At 36.7% G+C, this 25891-nt stretch overlaps 1 protein-coding gene across 5 annotated transcripts in view; it reads right to left on the reverse strand.

Annotated features, from left to right (window-relative positions):
• LOC147917308 (uncharacterized) overlaps positions 1 to 6856 on the reverse strand; it is a 78104-nt gene extending 71248 nt beyond the window's left edge. For all 5 annotated transcript variants that reach the window (XR_015551989.1, XR_015551990.1, XM_087429953.1 and 2 more), the window contains exon 1: positions 6666 to 6856. Coding sequence is in view for 3 of the 5 variants with exons in the window: in XM_087429953.1 (XP_087286079.1) it covers positions 6666 to 6792 (127 nt within the window). In the remaining 2 variants the exon portion in view is untranslated. The remainder of the gene's footprint in view (positions 1 to 6665) is intronic.
• Between the last annotated feature and the right edge of the window lie 19035 nt (positions 6857 to 25891).

The raw sequence follows: 25891 nt of genomic DNA on the forward strand, positions 1-25891 counted from the left end.
CAGGTGTACATCATTGTACTTCTATTTCTGCATGGACTACATCATGTTCACCACCAAAATACTAATTACAACCCATCACCACACACATGTACCGAATTATCCCTTTCACCCTCCACCCTCCCCCCTTCCCCTCTGGTAACCACCAATCCAATCTCTGTCCCTATGTGTTTGTTTATTGTTGTTATTATCTACTACTTAATGAAGGGAATCATACGGTATTTGGCCTTCTCCCTCTGACTTATTTCACTTTGCATTATACCCTCAATGTCCATCCATGTTGTCACAAATGGCTGGATTTCGTCGTTTCTTATGGCTGAGTAGTATTCCATTGTGTATATATACCACAGCTTCTTTATCCATTCGTCCCTTGATGGGCACTTAGGTTGCTTCCAAGTCTTGGCTATTGTGAATAAGGCTGCAATGAACACAGGGGTGCATGTACCTTTGCAAATTGGTGTTTTCAAGTTCTTTGGATAAATACCCAACAGTGGAATAGCTGGATCATATGGTAGTCCTATCCTTGATTTTTTGAGGAATCTCCATACTGTTTTCCATAGTGGCTGCACCAGTTTGCACTCCCACCAGCAGTGTATGAGAGTTCCCTTCTCTCCACATCCTCTCCAACACATGTTGTTTCCTGTCTTGTTAATTATAGCCATTCTGACAGGCGTGAGGTGATATCTCATTGTAGTTTTGATTTGCATTTCCCTGATAGTTAGTGATTTTGAACATCTTTTCATGTGTCTGTTGGCCATCCGTATATCTTCTTTGGAGAAATGTCTGTTCAGGTCTTTTGCCCATTTTTAATTGGGTTGGTAGTTTTTGTTGTTGAGATGCATGAGTTCTTTATATATTTTGGAGATTAAGCCCTTATCAGATGTATGGTTTGCAAATATCTTCTCCCAATTGTTAGGTTGTCTTTTCGTTTTGTTGATGGTTTCCTTTGCTGTGCAGAAGCTTTTTAGTTTGATGTAGTCCCATTTGTTTATTTTTTCTATTGTTTCTCTTGCCCGGTCAGATGTGGTGTTAGAAAAGATGTTGCTAAGACCGATGTCGAAGAGCGTACTGCCTATGTTTTCTTCTAGAACTTTCACAGTTTCAGGTCTTACATTCAAGTCTTTAATCCATTTGGAGTTAATTTTTGTGTATGGTGTAAGGTAAGGATCTACTTTCATTTTTGCATATGGCTATCCAGTTTTCCCAACACCATTTGTTGAAGAGACTTTCTTTTCCCCATTGTATGTTCTTGGCTCCTTTGTCAAAGATTAGCAGTCCATAGATGTGTGGGTTTATTTCTGGGCTTTCGATTCTATTCCATTGATCTGTGTGTCTGTTTTTGTGCCAGTACCATGCTGTTTTGGTTACTATAGCTTTGTAGTATATTTTGATATCAGGGAGTGTGATACCTCCAGCTTTGTTCTTTTTCTCAGGATTCCTTTAGCTATTCGGGTCTTTTGTTGTTCCATATGAATTTTAGGATTCTTTGTTCTATTTCTGTGAAAAATGTTGTTGGAACTTTGATAGGGATTGCATTGAATCTATAGATGGCTTTAGGAAGTATGGACATCTTAACTATGTTAATTCTTCCAATCCAAGAGCACGGAATATCTTTCCATTTCTTTGTGTCCTCTTCAATTTCTTTCAGAAATGTTTTATAGTTTTCGGTGTACAGATCTTTCACCTCTTTGGTTAAATTTATTCCTAGGTATTTTATTCTTTTTGTTGCAATTGTAAATGGGATGGTATTCTTAATTTCTCTTTCTGCTACTTCGTTGTTAGTGTACAGAAATGCAACTGATTTTTGTATGTTGATTTTGTATCCTTCAACTTTCGCATATTCGTTTATTACTTCTAAAAGTTTTCTGGTGGATTCTTTAGGGTTTTCTATATATAAAATCATGTCATCTGCAAATAGTGACAGTTTCACTTCTTCCTTTCCAATTTGGATCCCTTTCATTTCTTTCTCTTGCCTGATTGCTCTGGCTAGGACTTCCAATACTATGTTAAATAGGAGTGGTGACAGTGGGCATCCTTGTCTGGTTCCTGTTCTTAGAGGGATAGCTTTCAGTTTTTCACCATTGAGGATGATATTAGCTGTGGGTTTCTCATATATGGTCTTTATTATGTTGAGGTACTTTCCTTCTATACCCATTTTATTCAGAGTTTTTATCATAAATGGATGCTGGATCTTGTCAAATGCTTTCTCTGCATCTATTGAGATGATCACGTGATTTTTGTTCTTCATTTTATTAATGTGGTGTATTACGTTGATTGATTTGCGAATGTTAAACCATCCCTGCATACCTGGAATAAATCCCACTTGATCATGGTGTATAATCTTTTTAACGTATTGTTGTATGCGATTTGCTAGTATTTTGTTGAGGATTTTCGCATCGATGTTCATCAGTGATATTGGCCTGTAATTTTCTTTTTGTGTTGTCCTTGTCTGGTTTTGGTATCAGGGTAATGTCAGCTTCGTAGAATGAGTTAGGGAGCTTCCCCTTCCTCAATTTTTGGAAGAGTTTGAGAAGGATAGGTATTAAGTCTTCTTTGAATGTTTGGTAGAATTCACCAGGGAAGCCGTCTGGTCCTGGACTTTTATTTTTGGGGAGGTTTTTGATTACTGTTTCGATCTCCTTACTGGTGATTGGTCTATTCAAATTCTCCACTTCTTCTTGATCCAGTTTTGGAAGGTTGTATGATTCTAAGAATTTATCCATTTCTTCCAGATTGTCGAATTGGTTGGCATATAGTTTTTCATAGTATTCTCTTATAATCTTTTGTATTTCTGAGGTGTCTGTTGTAACCTCTCCTCTTTCATTTCTGATTTTACTTATTTGTGCCTTCTCTCTTTTTTTCTTGGTGAATCTAGCTAAAGATTTGTCAATTTTGTTGATCATTTCAAAGAACCAGCTCTTGGTTTTTTTAATTTTTTCTATTGTTTTTTTGCTCTCTATTTCATTTATTTCTGCTCTGATTTTTATTATTTCCCTTCTTCTACTGATTTTGGGCTTTGTTTGTTCTTCTTTTTCCAGTTCCTTTAGGTGCATTTTTAGATTCTTTATTTGAGATTTTTCTTGTTTGTTGAGATAGGCCTGTATCGCTATAAACTTCCCTCTTAGAACCGCTTTTGCTGTATCCCATAAATTCTGGCATGTCGTATTTTCATTTTCATTTGTCTCCAGGTATTTTTTGATTTCTTCTTTGATTTCTTCGTTAACCCAGTCGTTGTTCAGTAGCATTTTGTTTAATCTCCATGTATTTGTGGCTTTTCTGATTTTCTTCCTATAGTTGATTTCTAGTTTCAAACCGTTGTGGTCAGAAAAGATGCTTGGTATTATTTCAATCTTCTTAAATTTATGGAGACCTGTTTTGTGGTCTAATATGTGATCAATCTTGGAGAATGTTCCATGTGCATTTGAAAAGAACGTGTATTCTTCGGTTTTTGGATGGAATGCTCTGTATATATCTACTAGGTCCATCTGTTCTAAGGTGTCGTTTAAGGCCAATGTTTCCTTATTGATCTTCTGTTTGGATGATCTATCTGTTGGTGTAAGTGGAGTGTTAAAGTCCCCTACTATTATTGTGTTACTGTCTATTTCTGTTTTTATGTCTGTTAATAATTGCTTTATCTATTTAGGTGCACCTACATTGGGTGCGTAGATATTTACAAGTGTTATATCCTCTTGTTGGATTGTTCCCTTGATCATTATGTAATGCCCTTCTTTGTCTCTTTTTACAGTTTTTGTTTTAAAGTCTATTTTGTCTGATATGAGTACTGCTACCCCAGCTTTCTTTTCATTGCCATTTGCGTGGAGTATCTTTTTCCATCCCTTCACTTTCAGTTTGTGAGTGTCTTTAGGTCTGAAGTGTGTCTCTTGTATGCAGCATATATATGGGTCTTGTTTTTTTATCCAGTCAGCCACCCTATGCCTTTTAATTGGGACATTTAGTCCATTGACGTTTAAAGTAGCTATTGATAAGTATGTACTTACTGCCATTTTTTAACTTTTTTTTTTTTTTCCTCAGTGTTTAAGTAGTCCTTCTCTGTTCCTTACTTCTTCTATACAGAATTGATGGTCACTTTAGTTTGACCTCTGTCTGAAAGCTGTACTCTTTAACTACCCTCCTCCCTCCTTTTATGTTTTTGATATCATATCTAACCTCTTTTTTGTGCATTTGTATCCATTACGTTCTAATCGTGGAAATAGATAATTTTTCCTATTTGTGGTCTTCTCTTTTCCCCTTAAATCAGTCCCTTTAACATTTCTTGTAACACTGGTTTCTTGGTGACAAACTCCTTTAATTTTTGCTTATCTGGGAAAATTTTGATCTCTCCTTCCATTTTGAACGATAACCTTGCTGGGTAGAGTATTCTTGGCTGTAAGTTTTTTCCTTTTAGCACTTTAAATATATCGTGCCATTCTCTTCTAGCCTGTATGGTTTCTGCTGAGAAGTCAGCTGATAGCCTTATGGGGTTTCCTTTGTATGTAACTTGACATTCTCTTGCGGCTTTTAGGATTCTCTCTTTATCTTTAATTCTGGACATTTTGATTATGGTGTGTCTTGGTGTGGGCCTCTTTGGGTTTATCTTGTTTGGGGCTCTCTGTGCCTCCTGTACCTGGATGTCTGTTTCCTTCCTTAGGTTAGGGAAGTTTTCATCTATTATTTCTTGAAATAGATTCTCTGCCCCCTTGTCTCGCTCTTCTCCTTCCGGGACACCTATAACACGGATGTTAGTGCGCTTGATGTTGTCCCAGAGGTCCCTTAGACTGTCCTCACTCTTTTTAATTCTTTTCTCTTTTACCTGTTCACCTTGGGTAATTTCTTCTAGTCTTTCTTCCAGCTCACTGATCCGTTCTTCTGTATCCTCTACTCTGCTTTTGAGTCCCTCTAATGAGTTTTTCATTTCCAGTATTGTATTCTTCATTTCTGATTGGTTCTTTTTATATCTTCCATTTCTTTGTTGACATTCCCACTGAGTTCATCTATTCTTCTCCCCAGATCAGTGAGCATCCTTAACACTCTTAGTTTGAACTCTCTGTCAGGTAGGTTGCTCATTTCTGTTTCACTTAGTTCCTTTTCTGGGGTTTTGTCCTGTTCCCTTACTTGGAATGTATTCTTTTGCCTCCTCATTTTGCCTCTTTCCCTGTGCTTGTGTCTATGTATTAGGTAGGTCAGCTACGTCTCCTGCTCTTGGATAGGTGACCTTATGTAAGTGATGGCTTAGGAGGCTTCCAGTGTGCTTCCCTCAGTTCTCAATGTTCCAGGGGTGGCCCCTATGTGGGCTACGTGTGTCCTTCTATTGTGGCCTGTTAGCTCTCCCTATAGGCGCCCAGGGAGGCTGAGTTATGCTCCTGGCCAGCTGTTGTAATGCTCAGCTGCTTGTAGTTGTTGTGGGCCCTTCAGTCTCTTTATCAGGTGTGGGGTGCCCCAGCACAGTTGGCTGTAAGTTCTAATACCACATTTGTGTTGCAGTATTTCTTTTTTTTTTTTTTTTTTAAAGATTTTATTTATTTATTTTTTCCCCCCAAAGCCCCAGTAGATAGTTGTGTGTCACAGCTGCACATCCTTCTAGTTGCTGTATGTGGGACGCGGCCTCAGCATGGCCGGAGAAGCAGCGCGCCGGTGGGAACCCAGGATCCGAACTCGGGTCGCCAGCAGTGGAGCGCGCTCACTTAACCACCAAGCCACGGGGCCGGCCCTGCAGTATTTTTTTTAAGTGAGTAGGCCCCCAGTGTGGCAGGTTGTTAGGCTCAGGGCCTTAGAATTGCTGTAAACCTCTAGCCTATTAGGTCTCTTGTTAGCTCTCTGAGGATTGCAGCTGGGTGAGGCTGGCATCAGGCACAGGAGCACCCAATTGTTTCAGGCTTTGGAAGGTGGGGCAAACCTCCTATGTGGGTCTTTGAGAAGCACAAGTCTTCTGCAGCTGACAAGCCCTGCCGCCCAGAGGTCCACACACACAGTCAACACAGTCCTGCCCTGTGTGAGCACCCCGACCTCCCCAAGCGGACCCAGTCTCTCCACGGCGGGAGCCCCACACACTCTGCCACCGCCCCACACTCTCCACCCGCTCCTTGTGCACACCCTGCCCCGCTCAAGTCAGCTCAGTTGCCAGGCTGCAGAAAATCCAGTCACCAATCTATGCAGGCCCACACGTTGCCTGAGGGCTTGTTGTTAGGTGGGGCCAGTCTCTAGGGTGGGCTGCCTGCCATGGCTGAGCTGGATTAAATCGGTGCTCTAGCGGGTGGAGCAGACCCTGGGCTAGCAGGTCTCAGGGAAAACTCCAATGGCGTCTGTGTCAGCACGCTCACACCAGGCCACAACAATGGCCGCCGCCAATGTCCCAGTCCCTGGAGAGGTCTCACCCCTCACCGAGATGCACTCAGGGCCTATTAGGTGAGTCTCTTGTCACCAAAGCAGTGTGCACCTTTCTTTCTGGTGATTTTAGGATGCTTTCTGGAACGGGTGAGTTTGGGCGCGGGTCCTCTACGAGCCAGGGTTAGTTGCTTTGTGATCCGGGCTTTCTGGGGTGCTCCCAATGCTTTAGTAGCAGGCAAGGTCAGATATTATGCCACTGGTGTCGATTGTGCTGGGTCCACAAAATGCCCACAGCGGGGGCGCTCCCCGGCTCAGGGCCCCGCGCCTCCAGGGAGGCTGCGTACCTGTGAGCTGCTCCCTGCGGCCGTGAAGCTGGCGGCTTGTGAAGGCGGCGTTTTTCCTCTCTTGAAGGGAGTCTCTGCCTCTTCCACCCCAGTTAGGATTGTCCGTTGTTGCAGGAGTTCCTCTCATCCAGTTTTCAGTTCTGTCTCAGGGGTAATTTTTCCACGAGTAGTTGTAAATTGGCTGTGTCCACGGGAGGAGGTGAGTTCAGAGTCTGCCTACGCCGCCATCTTGACTCCGCCTCCCTCTTGGTGTATATTTTAAAAGGAATGATATCAATAACTGAAACGTTCTGATTTATGCTCTTTCTCCGACACTTTTGTTTCCGGATGCCTGCAATTTCTTTTGTGGTGAATTTTCTGCAAACATTATTAGTGTTCATACCAGTATCCAATCTTTCGTTGAACGGCATTGGATTAAAATGGTAATTGTAATTGCTGCAATTGTCATTTTCATTCTGCATGCTAAATACAATGGAGTCTATTAAATTATTGCCTGAAAATGCATAATGTTTAATAATGTATTTTGAAAGTTGGTTTTACCAACAGCAATAATAGAGATATGCAAATATATATGTTATGGAGTGCTTACTGTGTGTGCTTACTTGCATCATCTCATTAAATCCTTATACCTACACTATGGTATCATACAGACACAAGTGACATCTTATCCTGTTTCAGGATGATACTATGTGTTTTTCATAGAATTTCACATTTAATATTTACATCACCTCCTCCTCCTCTAGGAAGTAGGAATTTTAAAAATGAGGAAACTGAAGCTTTGAAACTAGTATATGGTGAACAGGGTTTCAAACCCATGCAGCTTGATTCCAGAGCCTGTAGTCTCAGTCAGCATATAACAGTGCCTACCTTTATGTATAATGCTTTACTTAAGAGACTGGCAGACTGGTCTTACAGCTCTCTTTTTGGAGATTTCTGCAAAGTGAACAGTGATGCAAGAAAGTGGTCCTATATCATTTGGCTAATCAACATGGAAGCACAACACTGCACTAGAGCTTTGGGTATACAAGAGATGTTTGTGTCATGGTCCTTGCATAGTGTTCAGTTTTAAAATCTAAGTTAGATCAAACCCTAGGATGGCTCCTCTTTTTACTAAAGTGAAAGATTTTGTACTCAACATGGGCTTCAAGCTCCTGTATAATCTGGCTTCTTATTCTCTCCCTGATCTCATGTCCTACTACTCTTCGCTTTGTTCACTCTGCTTTAGCCACTTTGTCGTGTCGTTTTTCCTTGAATACAGCAGGGATGCTCTTCAACTTCAAATGTACCCTCTGCCTGGAATGCTCTTGCCTTAGATATCTGCATGGCTGCCTCCTGAATATCTTCCATTTCTTTCCCCAATCTCAACTTCTCAATGGCCTACTTTGCACCCAATTTATAGTGCAACTTCCCGGACCCTCACTCCGGCAATTCTGGTCCCCTTTACCCTGTTTTAATTTTCTTTTCTACAAAGTGCTTAATGCCTTCTAACATTCTATATAATTTATTATTTGTTATCATTCTCCCCTGTTGAACATCAAGACTCTTTGTTGTTCACTGATATACCTAAATTCCTTAAAATAGTGTCCAAGAAATGGTAGTCAGTCAATGATATTTGTTGTGTGGAAGAATAGAGACAGCGCCAATATTTTTGAGCAAAGTAGAGCTCAAAAGTCACAATATGTATTTTTAATATAAATTTATAGGAATTCATGATTTCTGGGATAATCTTATATTTTCTATATGATATAGGTGGAAGTTGAAGGCTAGGCAGGACTTTTGGATAGGCAAAGTGTCTTAGACAGTTTGGGCTGCTATAACAGAATACCATCTACCGGGTGGCTTAAACAACAAACATTTATTTCTTACAGTTATGGAAGCTGGAAGTTCAAGATCAGGGTGTCAGCATAGTCAGATTCTTGGTGAAGACCCTCTTCCTGATTTATAGCTTGCCCTCTTCTCATTGTGTCCTCACGTGGTAGAGAGACAGAAAGGGCTAGCTCTCTTCCTCTTCTAACCCCATCATCGGGACTCCGCTCTCATAACCTAATCATCTCCCAAAGGCCTCACCTCCAAATACCGTAACATTAAGGCTTCAATATATGAATTTTGGGGAGACACAATCATTCAGTCCATAACACAAGGAGAGAACAGGTTGAGAAAATACGTGGAGACAGGAATAAAACAGACAATGACTAGGTCCAGTCAGAAACCCTGCTGAGCAACAGGCTGTGTAAGATGCAATAGGGCCAGATTTGGGGAGACACCAATTTCTCTGGAGTTCATTTATTCAGTAAATATTTACTGAGCCCCTACTATGTGTCAGACACTTTTCAAAGTGCTGAGGATTCAGCAGTGAACCAAACAGACAAAATCTCTGCCCTCATGGAGCTTATAGTGAGCTGAGGAGACCAGGGATGCCATGAAAACAAGCTAGCTGAATTCTAGAGAGGCACGGTGTAATGTCAGGTATGTTCAAACAGGAATAGCTATTGATTTCTTAAGTGGCTCTACATACCTGGTCTTCTCTGTCTAGGTACTTGATTGGTGACTCTAAATAATTGGTTCTATTGGAGTCAGGTACATTACCATAATAATACATGAAAGGGTTCATTGAACTCGGAACTGTACCAAAGCACTTGATCACTTAGGAAAAACTGGCCTACAATCTGAAATGCACTATGTACAATTTATATAGATATAGAAATTAAACATTACATGTGGCCATTATGATAAGATAGTTCTGGTTTCAACTTTCCCATAGAGCATTGTCCTCAGCAAATATCAATCTTGTTTCTTGGTCAGACTCTTTGGTGTTGCCTTCTTCCTATGTCACTCTCTGAGGCACCTCTGAGTCCCACTTGTATTCACATACTCATCTTTTATTCGTATTTTTTGTTGTTGGGACTTACGAACTTTTTGTAGGTATACATACATAATTGATAAAACTATTAACAAAAAAGTAAGAAAATGACAAATATAAAATTCAGGCCAGTGTTTTCCTTGGGGGGGTGTGTGCGTGTGTTGGGGGGTGTTGAAGAAAAGCCAGAAGAGTGGGACAGGAGAGGAACCCAAGGGAGAAGTGAGCTATTAGTGAATTCGCTGGTTCTTGGGTTCCATGGTGGTTCAAGAATATTTGTTATAGTTTTATGCTATATAACACCCACATATATTCTTTTGTTTGCATCAAATAATATTCTAATTGAAAAAATACTTTTATAGTTATCACTAGTGTTTTTTCTGCAGTAGCTATTTCTGTTCTGATATGCAAAGTTGACATGTTAGATGTTAGCTTTTCTCCAATACGAGTATATGCTGTTTCATTTTATTTTCTTCTACTTCAGTTGGAGAGTTTCAGAAATATGCTGATTTTTCTGAAGAAAAGATAATTTATAGGTAGAATTACTGAGAGGATATTCCCCTGTATTAGCTTCCAAGAGCTGCTGTAATAAACTATCACAAACTGGGTGACTTTAAACAAAAGAAATTTATTCTCTCACGGTTCTGGAGGCTAGAGATCAGAAATCAAGGGGTCAGCAGGGCCGTGCTCTCTGAGGCTGTAGGGGAGAATGTGTTCCATGCCTTTCTCTTAGCTTTTGGTGTTGCTGGCAGTCCTTGGTGATACTTGGCCTGTCGACGTATCACTCCAATCCTTGCCTCCTTTGTTACATGGCAGTCTCCTTGTGTGTCAGTGTCTCTTCTCTTCTTATAGGACACCAGTCTTATAGGATTAGGGCCCACCCTAATCGATTATGACCTCATGTCAACCTGATTACATCTACAAAGACCCTATTGCCAAATATGGTCAAATTTACAGGTAGCAGGGGTTAGGACTTAAACATATCTTTTTGAGAGACATGATTCAACCCCTAACACCACTCTATTACGGGAAAGCCATTTACTTTATGGATGCTTTCTTGTTGTTGTCATACAATTTTCTTTTTCTGCCTGTAACCACTGAGCAATGCCTTGTCCTTTTCCCTGAACATTTATACTTGAACCATATCATGTCAAGTACATGTCTACTTGCATGTAGCTTACCATCACACACGACTAAGAAATACTACTGCTCTGTCAGTTGGAAAGACAATTGATAACACATTATGTTTTTAATATCATGTGGATTTCAATTTTCTACAGGTAACGTTTCAAAGGAAAAATTACAAATATTGATTTGAAGATATATGAGTTCAGATCCTTGATGGGCATCTGGGCATTTTTTTTCCTTCTTTTTCTTTTGTAATTAACGGTTCCGAGGTATACATTTTCTACTAAAAATAAATTGTTGTGTTACTTACACTCAGTATTTAGGAAATTTTACCATTATCATTCTTATATCAGAATTGTTTTGGAACCTGGTGGTGGAGACATTTTGAGGGAATTAATGCTCTTTCATTGGCTCAAGCTTTCCATTCTAAATTTACCTTGCTCTCTGTCATATCTTCTAACTCAGAGGATTTTCTTAGGTATGTTTCTCTCTATATATAATATATAGTAAAATATGTATATATAATATTCGTATCTTGTTGGACACCTACTTGCCTCCTTTTGTGCCAAGTCGCTTAGAATTTAGATCTTTATCTACTGGTGGGCCCACTCCTCGTCTGTAGTGGTCTCTGATATTTCATCCTGCTGGTGCTACCCCTGGCTATTATTTATATTCATCATGCGGTGTGATCATTGTTTATTATTGCTTGACATCATTTCTGGTTATCACTTAGATACAATTTTTCATTTCTTTAGACATAAGACATACTGTATTTTTGACACTTAAAATTGTTGAGAAAAGGCTTATGTTGTCCTAAAAATATTATATTCTTCTCTATGGCACCATCTTAACCTGTATTTGGCTGGGGGGTAATTGACTGGTTTTCTACAGTTATGGCTAACCCCTGTTGCCTTGTATTAGAGTTTGAAAGAAGGGAAAATATCACCCCAGGGAGAATGCCCTCACACCTCAGAGGTCTGTCAGACAACTTTGTAACTCAGAGAGCCCTCCTGAGGCTCTCAGACAAAATATTCAAATCAAGCATTAATTAAAAAAACAGGTCTTCCCCTGACTAAATCACAGAAGGGCATATTGTGATTGTTGTGTCGTTGCAATTTTTTTTTGAGGAGGGGAGGTGCTACAATAAAATAACACAATTGGGTAGTAACTATCATGTTTGATAGCGGAAACTTCAGTCAGACATATCTGGGGACCAGTTCTATCTTGTTATCTACTAGATAATGTTATTGGTCAAGGCAGACCAGGAGGAATTCACCATATTTTTCACCTCGAGTACATCAATATCCATATGAACAAAATGCATTTTAGTTGGGAGATGGGTTATTTGTTCCCTCATCAATATCTGTTAGTCTAATAGCTTCTATGTGTTTCATACTAGAGTGAAAATCACACTGAGGCCAAAAAGTTAATTACGGATGTACATCTTTCATTATAATTTCTTTTGTTAGGATGTTTTTCATTATCCAAATAATCATCTCCATACTCTTTGAAAAACATTTTTAAACAAGTATGTTGTGCAGTACTTGAAATAATGGAAACCATCCTTACTCTTGGATATACCAGAAGGCTACCTAAATTGAATATTGTCAATATATAATACTGTCACCAGAAAAACTAAAGATATTTTATATCATTCACTGATGGAATTTGTTAAGCTGCAGATTTTTTTGATGTTTATAATAAAATTTAACCACCTTCACCTGAAAAATGTTACAACCATCTTTCTTCTTAAAACACATAGTAAATTTAAACAGGTTTTGATAATAAAAGCAAAACAATAATAACAAAAAACAAAAAGAATGAAAAAACAATTTGCTATCACAGTTAATTCTCTTATGTCTTTCTTTTAAGAGAGAGTTCTATCACCAGAAGGAAGAATTACTGGAGACAAAGAAGTCCTAGAAAGGAATAAGAATGGAGAAAGCATCACTTATAATTGCTAGCACTTGCATGATTGCAAAAGAGAATGTCTATAAATAAACTCTTTTTGGATGTAAAGCAAGAATGTTTTTCTATATAGAATGAAATTTAAATTAGAGGAAAACATTTTGTTGAATTAGAGCTTAGTTAATGCTTTTTTCCTCAGAAATCAGAGTTTAATCTCAGGGGCATGTTTCATGAATGTTAAAGACCTTAGCTCTCCTGGGTCCCTTACTCCTTTTAAGTTCAATTTTTGTGATTACCTGCATGTTAAATCCTTAACTCCGTTTTTTTCCCCTTTTAACTGTTTACAACATTTCTCTACATATGGCAAAACGATTTTGTCTAAGTTAGAAGAATAAAGGGAAAGAAGAGGACTCCATAGGCCGGGTACACCTGCACTAGTTCTATGTCCCTATATCTGCCTGACCCTCCTTCCAGCCGTAATCCAGATACTTTCAGGGCAGGGTGCGAGGAAAGATACCAAACATGGCTCTCGTAATAGGTAAATAAACCACAAACAAACTTGCTTCTTCCTCGTTTTTACCTGCCCCGAACATACATGTCTATAGAATAATATCTGGAGTATTCTTTTAACCCAGGACTTTATGAAAACATCAAAGGCTGTATTGTGTTGAGAATGACCAAAACCCACACTGTTAAAGGAGACTAAATGAATTTGATAATCTGTATATATGTAGAATATATATAATAATATATATAAATATACATATACACACACACACGCATGTGCACACATACCTGTATACTCTGAAGAAAGGAATTGGTGGCGGATTCTAAATGCAGCAAATGCAGCTGTGCCTTGGAAGGTATGATACGTGGGGGCTGTAGGTTACTACTGGGGTTATCCTACTGTAATCTGGGTTTTATTTCTAGCTGCATAGCTTTCTGAGCCTGATTCTCTTGCCTTTCTAGCAATTCACGAGCTACTTACAATCATCGTAAAAATTCCCCTTTTGCTTAAAGGTAGCTACAGTGACTTCACAAGTTTATACTAATGAAAAGTGCTTTGTCTATACAATATATTAGTAGCATATTTATAATTTGAATAATCAGAAAGTTTACTTCATTTAAAAAATACCCATTTAAACATCGAAAAAATTTTGAGCTGGAAGCTTTGAATTGTCTTAGTGCCACAACCTCTTGTAACAACCTCCACTGCAAAAACATAATTATTTAATGTAATTTAAAAAGTTCTGTGGGAATGAAATGTACCTTATGTAATTCAGAGTTCGATTTTTATTTCGGACACTGACTGTCAAAGCCATGTGCCTGAACGCATTATGGCCGCGAGAGGAGTCCTCTCTACGTTCACATGGATTTTTTGCCTGCTCTGCTCTGTTTGCACCTGTGTTTTATGCTGCAGGCATCAATATTACCCCTGTTCCAGTGATGGGAGGAGGGCTTAAAGCTTCATGGGGCAAAATGAAATGCTTTCTTCTTGTCATCTCAAAACGGCACTTGCTATTGGCTAAAAAGCAAATGTATAAGCCACAAACTTTTTATCAAAAGCTATTAAATATTTTCTTTGGTCATTCATTTACCCCTACTCTCACTGCAGCCAGCTCAGTTATTTAATGATTTCATGCCTATTATTTTGTAGGTTTCCTAATTAAGTAAGTGATTTTGTGGGAAATTATTCACTTCACATATAGTACAAAATATGCTGATTAACCTCTTTTCTCTTTATGTCATTTGTAATAATCAGCAACCTGTTTAAATATATAAGAAAACCCTTAGAGCTAAAGGTAGTTGCAGCAACTAAACAATATAGCCTAAATTGTTGTCAGAAAGTCTAGTGCATCCTTCTAATCTGTTCATTCTCTATTTGTAGGATTATTAACATGGAACAGGATGAACGTAACTAAGGACAAAGCCATTTTGGAGAAAAACAGGATAGTTGAATATTCTATAGTCATTGATGTTTTCCCCCAAATAGTCTCTAGCTTGGTGCCTAGTACATAATTATCTGTCATGAGATGCTTTATAAGTAGATACACCAAATTTAATTTATTTTCTAAAATTCTCTTTCTCAATCTTCTAAAGAGCCATAGCCCTCTTCTTATAGTAGAATTTAGAGTGATGGAAAGGTTAGCCATATAGAGTTGACATTAGGATTCTCTAGGCTTGCCAAGGAACAGTCCTTGTAGAACGTCCTGCAAGTCGTATATCTGGATATAAAATTTTATCACATTTCATTTCATCTACAGCATTCTTACTACAAAATGGTTATTACACGTCTTCCTATACAAAGCATAGTACTAAGTGTCAGGGCCGCAGAGACAAGTTCTCCAAGGTCCTGATCCTAGAGCTAGTTCCAGGCTAATGATGTAGATCTTAATAAATGCTGGGGGAAATTAAAAGAGGGGTAGAATCCCGTGGGATGAATTGATAGGAGAAGCTTTAGAGATGAAATGAAGCTTGACCTGCATGATGAAGAAAAGGCAGATTTTAGCTGAGCATGGAGGAAAATGAGAGGCATTCTATAAAAGACATAAAGTGTGAGCAAATACTAAAATCAGAACACACACGAGAATATTTTCAGGGGTAATATATTCAACAGTTTTTCTTGAATAAGCTGTTTGATTAGGGAAATGGTGAAAAGTAAGTAAATTTAGAGCATTGTTAAGGAATTTAGATTTAGTCCTGGAGGTGAATGGGGATCGTTGACTATTTTGATAGCATAAAATAATATTTTATGTGTTATTTCTTTAAGCATGAACCTCTTGCTCAAATAACTGAAGTACTTTGCTTCTATGATTAGAGTTTTGAAAAGGCTAATCTTTGCCTGCTTTTACATTATGTTGTCCAACTATCATTCACTAAACCTTTTAATTTGTTTTTTAAAGGAAGTATCTCTATACTTCATATTATTTGTTCTTATCCAACTTGCAGACTTCACAGAAATTCCAATTTGTTTAGCAAGAGACAATGAGTGTTTCTTTTCCACATACAGAAGAATGACAAATTAAAGTTGACAAATATGAGCTTACAGAGGTACTATGTTATTTAATATATTAAGTTTCGCTTCAATAAAAATTTTCTTTCTCAGATACTAAATGCATCTTTTGATGGCATAAGGAGAAGACAAAGAAACACAAGCAGCCAGAAGTGTGGAGTCTGATCTTTGGCTTTTCCAACCTAGCTCTGAGTAGTCAAAATTTCATGTGCAGTCTGCAAAGTCATTTGGAGTTCACCAAATCAAATTACCTCTCATATTACCCCTTTACCTATCCTAACATGTTGTTCTCCGTGCAAATATGGCATGATCAAATTTCCTATTGTAATACTTGTCTGGAGAGAGATATACCTTATATCCAATCTCTTCATCAATTGGTAAAAATTAACATAATAAATAGCAGGTCCCTCTTTATGATCGTGGGATAATGTTGTTTTTAGCCAGAATGTCTTCTTTTTATTCAGATCTCAAGTAAACTATAGTTCCTTTAAAAAGTAATAAATTGAGATACTCTTTCCCTTCTTTTAGAGTCTTAGTCTAAAAGCTGTAGTCTGAGCAATTTCTTCTTCATACCCTGAAAATTATGATAATGTTCTAAAATATTTCACTAAAAAAGAATAATTCCATAAAAAAGTCATAACTGCCAGAGTTCAACAGACTTTTTCATTCAAGGTAACTAATCTTTAACCAGCAAATGACCGTTAGGCATCGTTTGGAGAATTTCAGTATATTGACACAAGATAACAATGACATTTTCTAGCATCTTTTTTGGTTATTATGTGTAATCCCGTTTAGAAAATTCATTAAATCTTTTAGTTTCATTCAGTGTCTACCTTGCTTGAAACATGCTTGAAATAAGGATCATAGATACTATCTACTGTTTTTGATTTCAGAGTTAGCTACCCAATAGCCTGTAAGTATTATTTTTACTCTTTTTGACCCAGGAGACCTGCAACATTTGTGAAGAACCTGTATGTTCGTGCTGAGATCTATTTTGTCATCTATTTTAGTACTGCGTTAATAATTGTGAAATGTGACTATCTTGTTTTCTTTTTTCTAACTAATCTTTACCTGTAGTTTATATTTACTTCTATATAATTTACCCAGGAAGGAAACAAATGCCTAACATATCACAGTGCAATCCCAAAATGCCCTTCGGAGATTATATTTAAAAAGTCTGAGATAATAGTAACAAAAATAATAAGTTAACATGTATTGAAAGATTACAATGTTTAAGACCTTTTGTTAAGCACTTTTTAAGCACTGTCTCATTTCATTTTCAAAACAACCTTTGGGTAGGAACCATAACTGTTCTCATTTTCAGATGAAGGAACTTAGAGAAGCTAGTATGGAGGACTATGACTCCAAAAAATGTTATTTACCAATTAATATCGTTAACTTTTTAATTAGCCAATTAACTTACCAATTAGCCAATAAAATAACCAATTAATCATATTAAGTTATGTTCATGTTGTTTTCGAAGGAAAAGAAAAATAATTTTCTATTAATTCTGTTGTGATCACTAGTAATAAACACTTGCTCAATCTCCAGTAGAAAAGAAAAACACTCATCTGGTGCTCCTGTAAAATTTATAGTTCCTTAAGTGGAAAATCTCTGACCTAGACTGGATGTTCACTAAGGTCACTGATAACAAATGGGCCTGTCACACTGGGGTTAAGGAAGTAGGAAGTTGGTGTCTGGGAGAACGTGGGATAGCCGGCGGCAGTAAATAACAGGTATAGAAAAGACACATTGCCGCTTTGGTCCCTTCTCCTTACTCCTCAAAGTTACTTTATATGTTGGTGACAGTGCCCTTTGCCATTGAGCTTGGAAGGAAGGGAATAACAGAGACATTGTGCTTATTATTTCTTCCATTATAAACTCCAGATCTGCTCTTCTACCCTAACCAAGCCACAATCATAATTCTTCACTTAAGTCCTTTCTTCTTAACATGATTTTACATGAAATAATTTGAACCTGCTCAATAATTTTTAAAATTGACTGTAACATTTTTGAAAACTTTTTCCTTGAAAACATTTTGTAGGTCTCAGGAAGGGAAAATTACATATTAAAAACTGAACAATGAAGAAATTTCACAAAGAAGCAGAAGGAGGACCTCTAGGATAAGGAAGTATCAAATGATAATAAGTTAAAAAGTGTTTATATGAAAATAATCTAGGTAGCTTGATTGAGATATTAAATAGAAAAGTCAATTACAATCCATCTAGTTATTGCAAGCAGTCATCATTGTTTTAGCTTTATTTGGTGTTGAAATGTTTTAGAATTCAAAGGTATATCTTAAAGATTATGTTAGGGTGTCATAAACCCAACATAGGCACACAAATTATCATATAGTATTTATAATATTTATAATGAAGAAGGAGGAGATGTTTTCAATTGAAATATTTAAGAACAGATATGCTTTAAATTAACACCAATGTGTGATACATTTAAGATTTATTTAGTTATCATTTTTTCAAGTTAGCTGCTATTTATTTCAGTCTTTAAAATGTTTGAATGAGGCTTAGGAGATACAAAACTGAAACTGATGATTTCACCATATTATGAAATTATTCAAGAATATGCAAATTCAGAGTATAGGTACTAAATAGTATTCTTTCTAATGTTTATGATCCTATAGAATGATTATTTGTCTGTAATCTGGTAGGTGTCTTGAGGTAAAAATTTATTCAACAAAATATGAATTGTTAGTTGCTTGAGGTGCCACAGAAGACCATATAATACTGGTAAATAAATACATTCATAGTAAGTGAATGATATAAAACACATAAGGCTTATTCAGCATGTGAGGGGACATGAAAAGACAGAATAAAAATATTTTTACTGCTCACTTATAAATGTCAGAAAGTGTAATGGAATGAAAAAGGAAAGAAGGAAGCTATCTAGTGTGAGATTTGTTTACTAAATGATTTAAAATAACATAGAGAGACAGGAAAACAGAAATGATCCCATTGTTACTTGGAAGAGAATGTCAAGGGCCCCACATCACAGAGCTGGGATGAAACGGGCCCTCTCAGAATGGCTGTTGAGAATGATGCTGTGTCGCCACAGTCAGGCTTGGCACCTCATTATCTAAGAGTTGTGTATATATATATAAGAACTTCAGAGAAGAGCAATGGATGAGATTACGAGAAAGAGGATGGAAGGAATGATTTATAAAGCAAGATTAAAGGTGCTAAAGATTTTTGCAAGTTCTAAGGAACAGCAAAGTAAGAAAATGATAATGGTCTCCAAATAAATAACAAAAGGAAGGAGAAATTACTGAACACAGTTGAAGGGGATAATGGAATGAAATTAAATTTCAGGTGAATATTATGCATGGGAGAATCCCTTTGTATGAAATATATAACAGACAAAATATATAACCTCATGAGAAAAGCTACTTCATACTTGAGGTCCCCATGAATTCACATTCTAGGAGACAACCAGATAAATACCAGCGATTCCAGATCCAGAAGAGTAGGTCCATAATCTTATGCAGCTTAGAGTTAAACTACAGCTGCTGTTTGAATGCACTGGATCTGCCACGTCACCACTAACAACCAGGGCACAGAAGTAAAAGCATATTCAGGATTTCTGGTCAGGTCAGCTGCACAGCGGCAGAGCTCACTAAAGAGTTAGTTACATCAGAAACTGATTAAACCAGGGTGAAGTAGAGACTGAGAACCTAAGAGAGAACCTGGGGAAATGTGTATTGTTGGTTAGATGGAGAATATAGTCTATCAGATATGGGTGGATTCCAAAAGGATATATACTGCCACTGAATCTGGTTCTCCATGTTCAGAAAGGAGGAGGTTTGGTAGGAGAGAAATGCTTTATATAAGAAAATCCTACAAGAGGGTTAGAAGACTCAAACACATATAGCAGATATGAAGTGACCAAATGAAGGAAGCTGATTCTCTCTTGACTCTGTTGTAATGAGAGGGAGGGAAAGAGAGACAGAGAGAAGCAGAAACTGGGATGAAAATTGTCCGGTAACACTTTGTCTCAATATAAAAGAAGCCAAAAGCAATAGCTGGGATTATGGCAAACAGGAGAATGCATTTGAAGAGGAAACACTATTTAAATACACTAGAATATTGCCATCTGATAATATGGGCCTAATGTTGCCTCATCTTCTAATTTTCAAGGGAAGGTGAAAATGAGAATTTTTAAATTGGGCAACTAATTAAAAAATAAAATTAACTGAGTGGGCTGACTATGCGAGTTTAAAGAAGTCATTCAGATTGGAGGCCTCTGTTGTCTCCTGCTCTATATTATGGTATATTATTACATAGGTTCTTAAGATGAGTAAAATCACTCTTTAAGGAATCAAGTCTACCTAAGACAATTTCCTCATCTCCTTAGGAGAAAACCAAGAGGGGCAGAGAGTTCATCTTTGGTATTCGCCTCTTACTTTGAGAAAATGTTCAAGGATAACTAAAGTCTGAATTCAAAGTAAGAAATTTGTAATTTGTTCCTTAAATGCTCAATCACTCTTTTGATATACAGCTGGCCACACTGGGTCCTATTCTTTACGTGAGCCAGTAATCAAGAAAGGTACAGTTTAAGATGGCACAGTGACCTCATGATTTAGAATTTCTACTTAAAACCTAGTGCATTGTTGGATAAATCATAGATAAAAGGCATGGAAATTGGAAAGGAATCAACCAAATTATTGGTATTTTTAGACGAAATTTCTACGTTAAGCTCTCCCTCAATTCTACATGGAAAATATTAGAACTGAAAAGAGAATTTAGCAAGGTTTTTAAACACAAGGGTTGACATAAAAGTCAATAGCATTTCTATTCAAAACTAATAACCCATTTAAAATATAGTAGAAAATACTCCTATTCACAATAATAACAAACTATAAGCTATGTTAGAAAGAAACCAAAAAATGATGTAACCAAATGTTATTAATTAAGAATATACAAGGAGACCTAAATACCAAAAATGATATAGATGTGAAGGCCAATCATTATCATGAAAATACACATTCCTCCTCAAATTAATCTACAAATTTGATTTCCAGTCACAACTGAAACTGTTCTTTGGAATCTTCCATACTGATCCCACAATTTCCGTACTGATCCTAAAACTAAATAAAACAATTTTGAAGAAAAACAACATGCGAAAGATATCTCCTACCAGATATCAAGATTCATTTGCAGCCTTAGTAATTAATATATGTGTACTGATAGAGACAGGGGTTGATAAATAGATCAATGGAATAGAATAGAGAAAAATTAGCACATATATTGAAATAATATACTACAGAGGAAGCATTGCAAATGAATAAAAAATGATGAACTAGTTAATAATTGGTGGTGAAAAAAATGATTATTCATATAAGAAGAACATAAATTTAGATTCTTTTCCTCAAACAGCAGAAAGATAAAATGTCTAGTGGAGTAAAACAAATGTCAAAAGCAAATCCTTGAAACTTTGAGAAGAAAATACATTGTTAAGATCTTAGTTTAGAATATTTTTCTTAGAAAAGAAAACAAAAATGGCCAAATGAGGAGTATTTATTGAAATTAAACATTTATGTTTTTTAAAAAAACACCATAAACAAAGAGGAAAGGCAAGATTTGTACTAGAAGAAATTATTTCCAAGGTGTATAATCAAGCAGGGTTTGGAAAATATATGAACTCCAACAAATCAATAAAAAAGACATAAGATCTAATAGAAAAAAAAAACGACAAGAGATATGCATGAAGTATTCACAGAACAGAAAATTAGAATGGCCAACAAAACATGGAAAACACCAAATATATTAGTAATCACGAAATTGCAAATTAACACCACAATGAAATAATTATTTCACATCCATCAGAACGGAAATAAACAGTCTGGCAAGAGCAGTCTTGGTCAGAAATAGGTATTTGGGACCTTCATACATTTTGAAGAGTAGTAAAGAAATAGGGGACATTTTTGGCAATTTCAAGGAAAAAATGAATATTAACATAATCTCTGACCCGGTTATATTCTTTAGAGAAACTCACATATGTGGCTATATGTTAAATCTCAAAAACAATATTTTGAGCAAAAAAAGGGCAAACTTCAAAATGACATATTTAATAAAATCACTTACATGAAGTTTAAAACTCAATATTTTAAAATATTAATGGATGTATAAATATGTAATAAAAAACAAATATGAGTGGGCATGGTAAATGCTAATAGTAATTAATTCTGCCTGGGCCAGGAATTAGAAGAATGGAATTAGGAAGGTGTATACAACATTCTTTGATGGTAATTGTACTTTTTATTTCTTTAAAAAATGATGTAAATGAATATGAAATCATGTCAAGATTTTTCTGAAAGAGGTTTGTGAGTACATGGCTAAAGTAAACACTGGGTGTTCATTAACTTCCTGTTTTTTTACAAGTGGTTGAAATATTTCATAAAAATGCTAAAGAAACAAAACATCAATTATGACCGAAGCCCATTTAATCACAAAAAGAGGAAGACAGAAACACACATACATGCATACACACACACACACACACATAACCAGCAAAAAGTGAACTTTCTAGTAATTTTGTTAAGAAAGACAGATACAAGAACACTCCTCATCTCCCTATTTCTCTTTCCTCTTTTCCTCTGTAGTCTAGAAAGAGTATAAAAGAAGAAAATAAAAATGTAAGTATCTAAAACCATATATTTCCTTTTAAGCACTGCTTTGACTCCATACAATATATTTTGATAATATTTTATCATCGATTTTAAAATACTTTCTAATTTGCCTTGTGATCCTTTCATCCCTCCCTCCCTCCTTTCTCTCCTCTCTCCCCTCTCCCCTTTCTCTCTCCATCATATCTGGAGGTTTTTAAGAAGTATATCACTCATTAATTTCTTTTTTTTTTTTTTTTAAAGATTTTATTTATTCAGTTTTTTCCCCCCAAAGCCCCAGTAGATAGTTGTATGTCATAGGTTCACATCCTTCTAGTTGCTGTACGTGGGACTCGGCCTCACGTTGGACGGAGAAGTGGTGCCTCGGGGCGCTCCCGGGATCCGAACCCGGACCGCCAGCATCAGAGCGCGCACACCCAACCGCTAAGCCACAGAGCCGGCCCACACTCATTAATTTCTAATTCAATTCATTACAGTCAGATAACATACTCAGATTTATTTCAGTCCTTTGATATTTAGTGAGACTTGTTTTATAGACCTGGTTGAGGTATATTCTGTTGAATGTTCTACTTTCACTTGCAAAGAAAGTGATTTTGTACTTGCATGTCATGTTCTTTAAATGTAAATTATGGTAAGTTGGTTGATAGTGCTGCTCAAATGCTCTTTGCCTTTACTAATGCTTTTCTTTGTTTTTTTTAATTTTTTGTTTATTTCAGTAACATTGGTTTATAACGTATAAATTTCAGGTGTACATCATTATACTTTTATTTCTGCATAGATTACATCATGTTCACCACCAAAATACTAATTGCAACCCATCACCGCACACATGTACCGAATTATCCCTTTCGCCCTCCTCCCTCCCCCCTTCCCCTCTGGTAACCACCAATCCAATCTCTGTCCCTATGTGTTTGTTTATTGTTGTTATTACCTACTATTTAATGAAGGAAATCTTACGGTATTTGACCTTCTCCCTCTGACTTATTTCACTTTGCATAATACCCTCAATGTCCATCCATGTTGTGACAAATGGCTGGATTTCATCATTTCTTATGGCTGAGTAGTATTCCATTGTTATATATACCACAGCTTCTTTATCCATTCGTCCCTTGATGGGCACTTAGGTTGCTTCCAAGTCTTGGCTATTGTGAATAACGCTGCAATGAACACAGGGGTGCATGTATCTTTATGCATTGGTGTTTTCAAGTTCTTTGGATAAATACCCAGCAGTGGGATAGCTGGATCATATGGTAGTTCTATCCTTGATTTTTTGAGGAATCTCCATACTGTTTTCCATAGTGGCTGCACCAGTTTGCACTCCCACCAGCAGTGTATGAGAGTTCCCTTCTCTCCACATCCTCTCCAACAATTGTTGTTTCCTGTCTTGTTAATTATAGGCATTCTGATGGGCGTGAGGTGATATCTCATTGTAGTTTTGATTTGCATTTCCCTGATAGTTAATGATTTTGAACATCTTTTCATGTGTCTGTTGACCATCTGTATATCTTCTTTGGAGAAATGTCTGTTCAGGTCTTTTGCCCATTTTTTAATTGGGTTGGTAGTTTTGTTGTTGTTGAGATGCATGAGTTCTTTATATATTTTGGAGATTAAGCCCTTATCAGATGTATGGTTTGCAAATATCTTCTCCCAATTGTTAGGTTGTCTTTTCGTTTTGTTGATGGTTTCCTTTGCTGTGCAGAAGCTTTTTACTTTGATGTAGTCCCATTTGTTTATTTTGTCTATTGTTTCTCTTGCCCGGTCAGACATGGTGCTTGAAAATATGTTGCTAAGACCAATGTTGAAGAGCATACTGCCTATGTTTTCTTCTAGAAGTTTCATAATTTCAGGTCTTAGATTCAAGTCTTTAATCCATTTGGAGTTAATTTTTGTGTATGGTGTAAGGTAAGGGTCTACTTTCATTTTTTTGCATGTGGCTATCCAGTTTTCCAAACACCATTTGTTGAAGAGACTTTCTTTTCTCCATTGTATGTTCTTGGCTCCTTTGTCAAAGATTAGCTGTCCATAAATGTGTGGGTTTATTTCTGGGCTTTCAATTCTATTCCATTGATCTGTGTGTCTGTTTTTGTGCCAGTACCATGCTGTTTTGGTTACCATAGCTTTGTAGGATATTTTGAATTCAGGGAGTGTGATACCTCCAGCTTTGTTCTTTTTTCTCAGGATTCCTTTAGCTATTCGGCGTCTTTTGTTGTTCCATATAAATTTTAGGATTCTTTGTTCTATTTCTGTGAAAAATGTTGTTGGAACTTTGATAGGGATTGCATTGAATCTATAGATTGCTTTAGGAACTATGGACAACTTAACTATGCTAATTCTTCCCATCCAAGAGCATGGAAAATCTTTCCATTTCTGTGTGTTGTCTTCAATTTCTTTCAGCAATGTTTTATAGTTTTTTGTGTACAGATCTTTCACCTCTTTGGTTAAGTTTATTCCTAGGTATTTTATTCTTTTTGTTGCCATTGCAAATGGGATTGTATTCTTAATTTCTTTTTCTGCTACTTCATTGTTAGTGTATAGAAATGCAACTGATTTTTGTATGTTGATTTTGTATCCTGCAAGTTTACCATATTCGTTTATTACTTCTAAAAGTTTTCTGGTGGATTCTTTAGGGTTTTCTATATATAAAATCATGTCATCTGCAAATAGTGATAGTTTCACATCTTCCTTTCCAATTTGGATCCCTTTTATTTCTTTTTCTTGCCTGATTGCTCTGGCTAGGACTTCCAGTACTATGTTAAATAGAGGTGGTGACAGTGGGCATCCTTGTCTGGTTCCTCTTCTTAGAGGGATAGCTTTCAGTTTTTCACCATTGAGGATGATGTTAGCTGTGGGTTTGTCATATATGGCCTTTATTATGTTGAGGTACTTTCCTTCTATACCCATTTTATTCAGAGTTTTTATCATAAATGGATGCTGTGTCTTGTCAAATGTTTTCTCTGCATCTATTGAGATGATCATGTGATTTTTATTCTTCATTTTATTAATGTGGTGTATTATGTTGATTGATTTACGAATGTTGAACCATCCCTACATACCTGGAATAAATCCCACTTGATCATGGTGTATAATCTTCTTAATGTATTGTTGTATGCGATTTGCTAGTATTTAGTTGAGGATTTTTGCATCGATGTTCATCAGTGATATTGGCCTGTAATTTTCTTTTTTTGTGTTATCCTTGTCTGGTTTTGGTATCAGGGTAACGTCAGCTTCATAGAATGAGTTAGGGAGCTTCCCCCCCTCTTCAATTTTTTGGAAGAGTTTGAGAAGGATAGGTATTAAGTCTTCTTTGAATGTTTGGTGGAATTCACCAGGGAAGCCGTCTGGTCCTGGACTTTTACTTTTGGGGAGGTTTTTGATTACTGTTTCGATCTCCTTACTGGTGATTGGTCTATTCAAATTCTCTACTTCTTCTTGATCCAGTTTTGTAAGGTTTTATGATTCTAAGAATTTGTCCATTTCTTCCAGATTGTCAAATTTGCTGGCATATAGCTTTTCATAGTATTCTCTTATAATCTTTTGTATTTCTGAGGTGTCTGTTGTAATTTCTCCTCTTTCATTTCTGATTTTACTTATTTGTGCCTTCTCTCTTTTTTTCTTGGTGAGTCTAGCTAAAGGTTTGTCAATTTTGTTTACCTTTTCAAAGAATCAGCTCTTGGTTTTAT

This window comes from Ceratotherium simum, chromosome 4 (assembly GCF_057802395.1).
Source record: "Ceratotherium simum simum isolate JZ-2026a chromosome 4, ASM5780239v1, whole genome shotgun sequence".
Classification (NCBI taxonomy): Eukaryota; Metazoa; Chordata; class Mammalia; order Perissodactyla; family Rhinocerotidae; genus Ceratotherium; species Ceratotherium simum.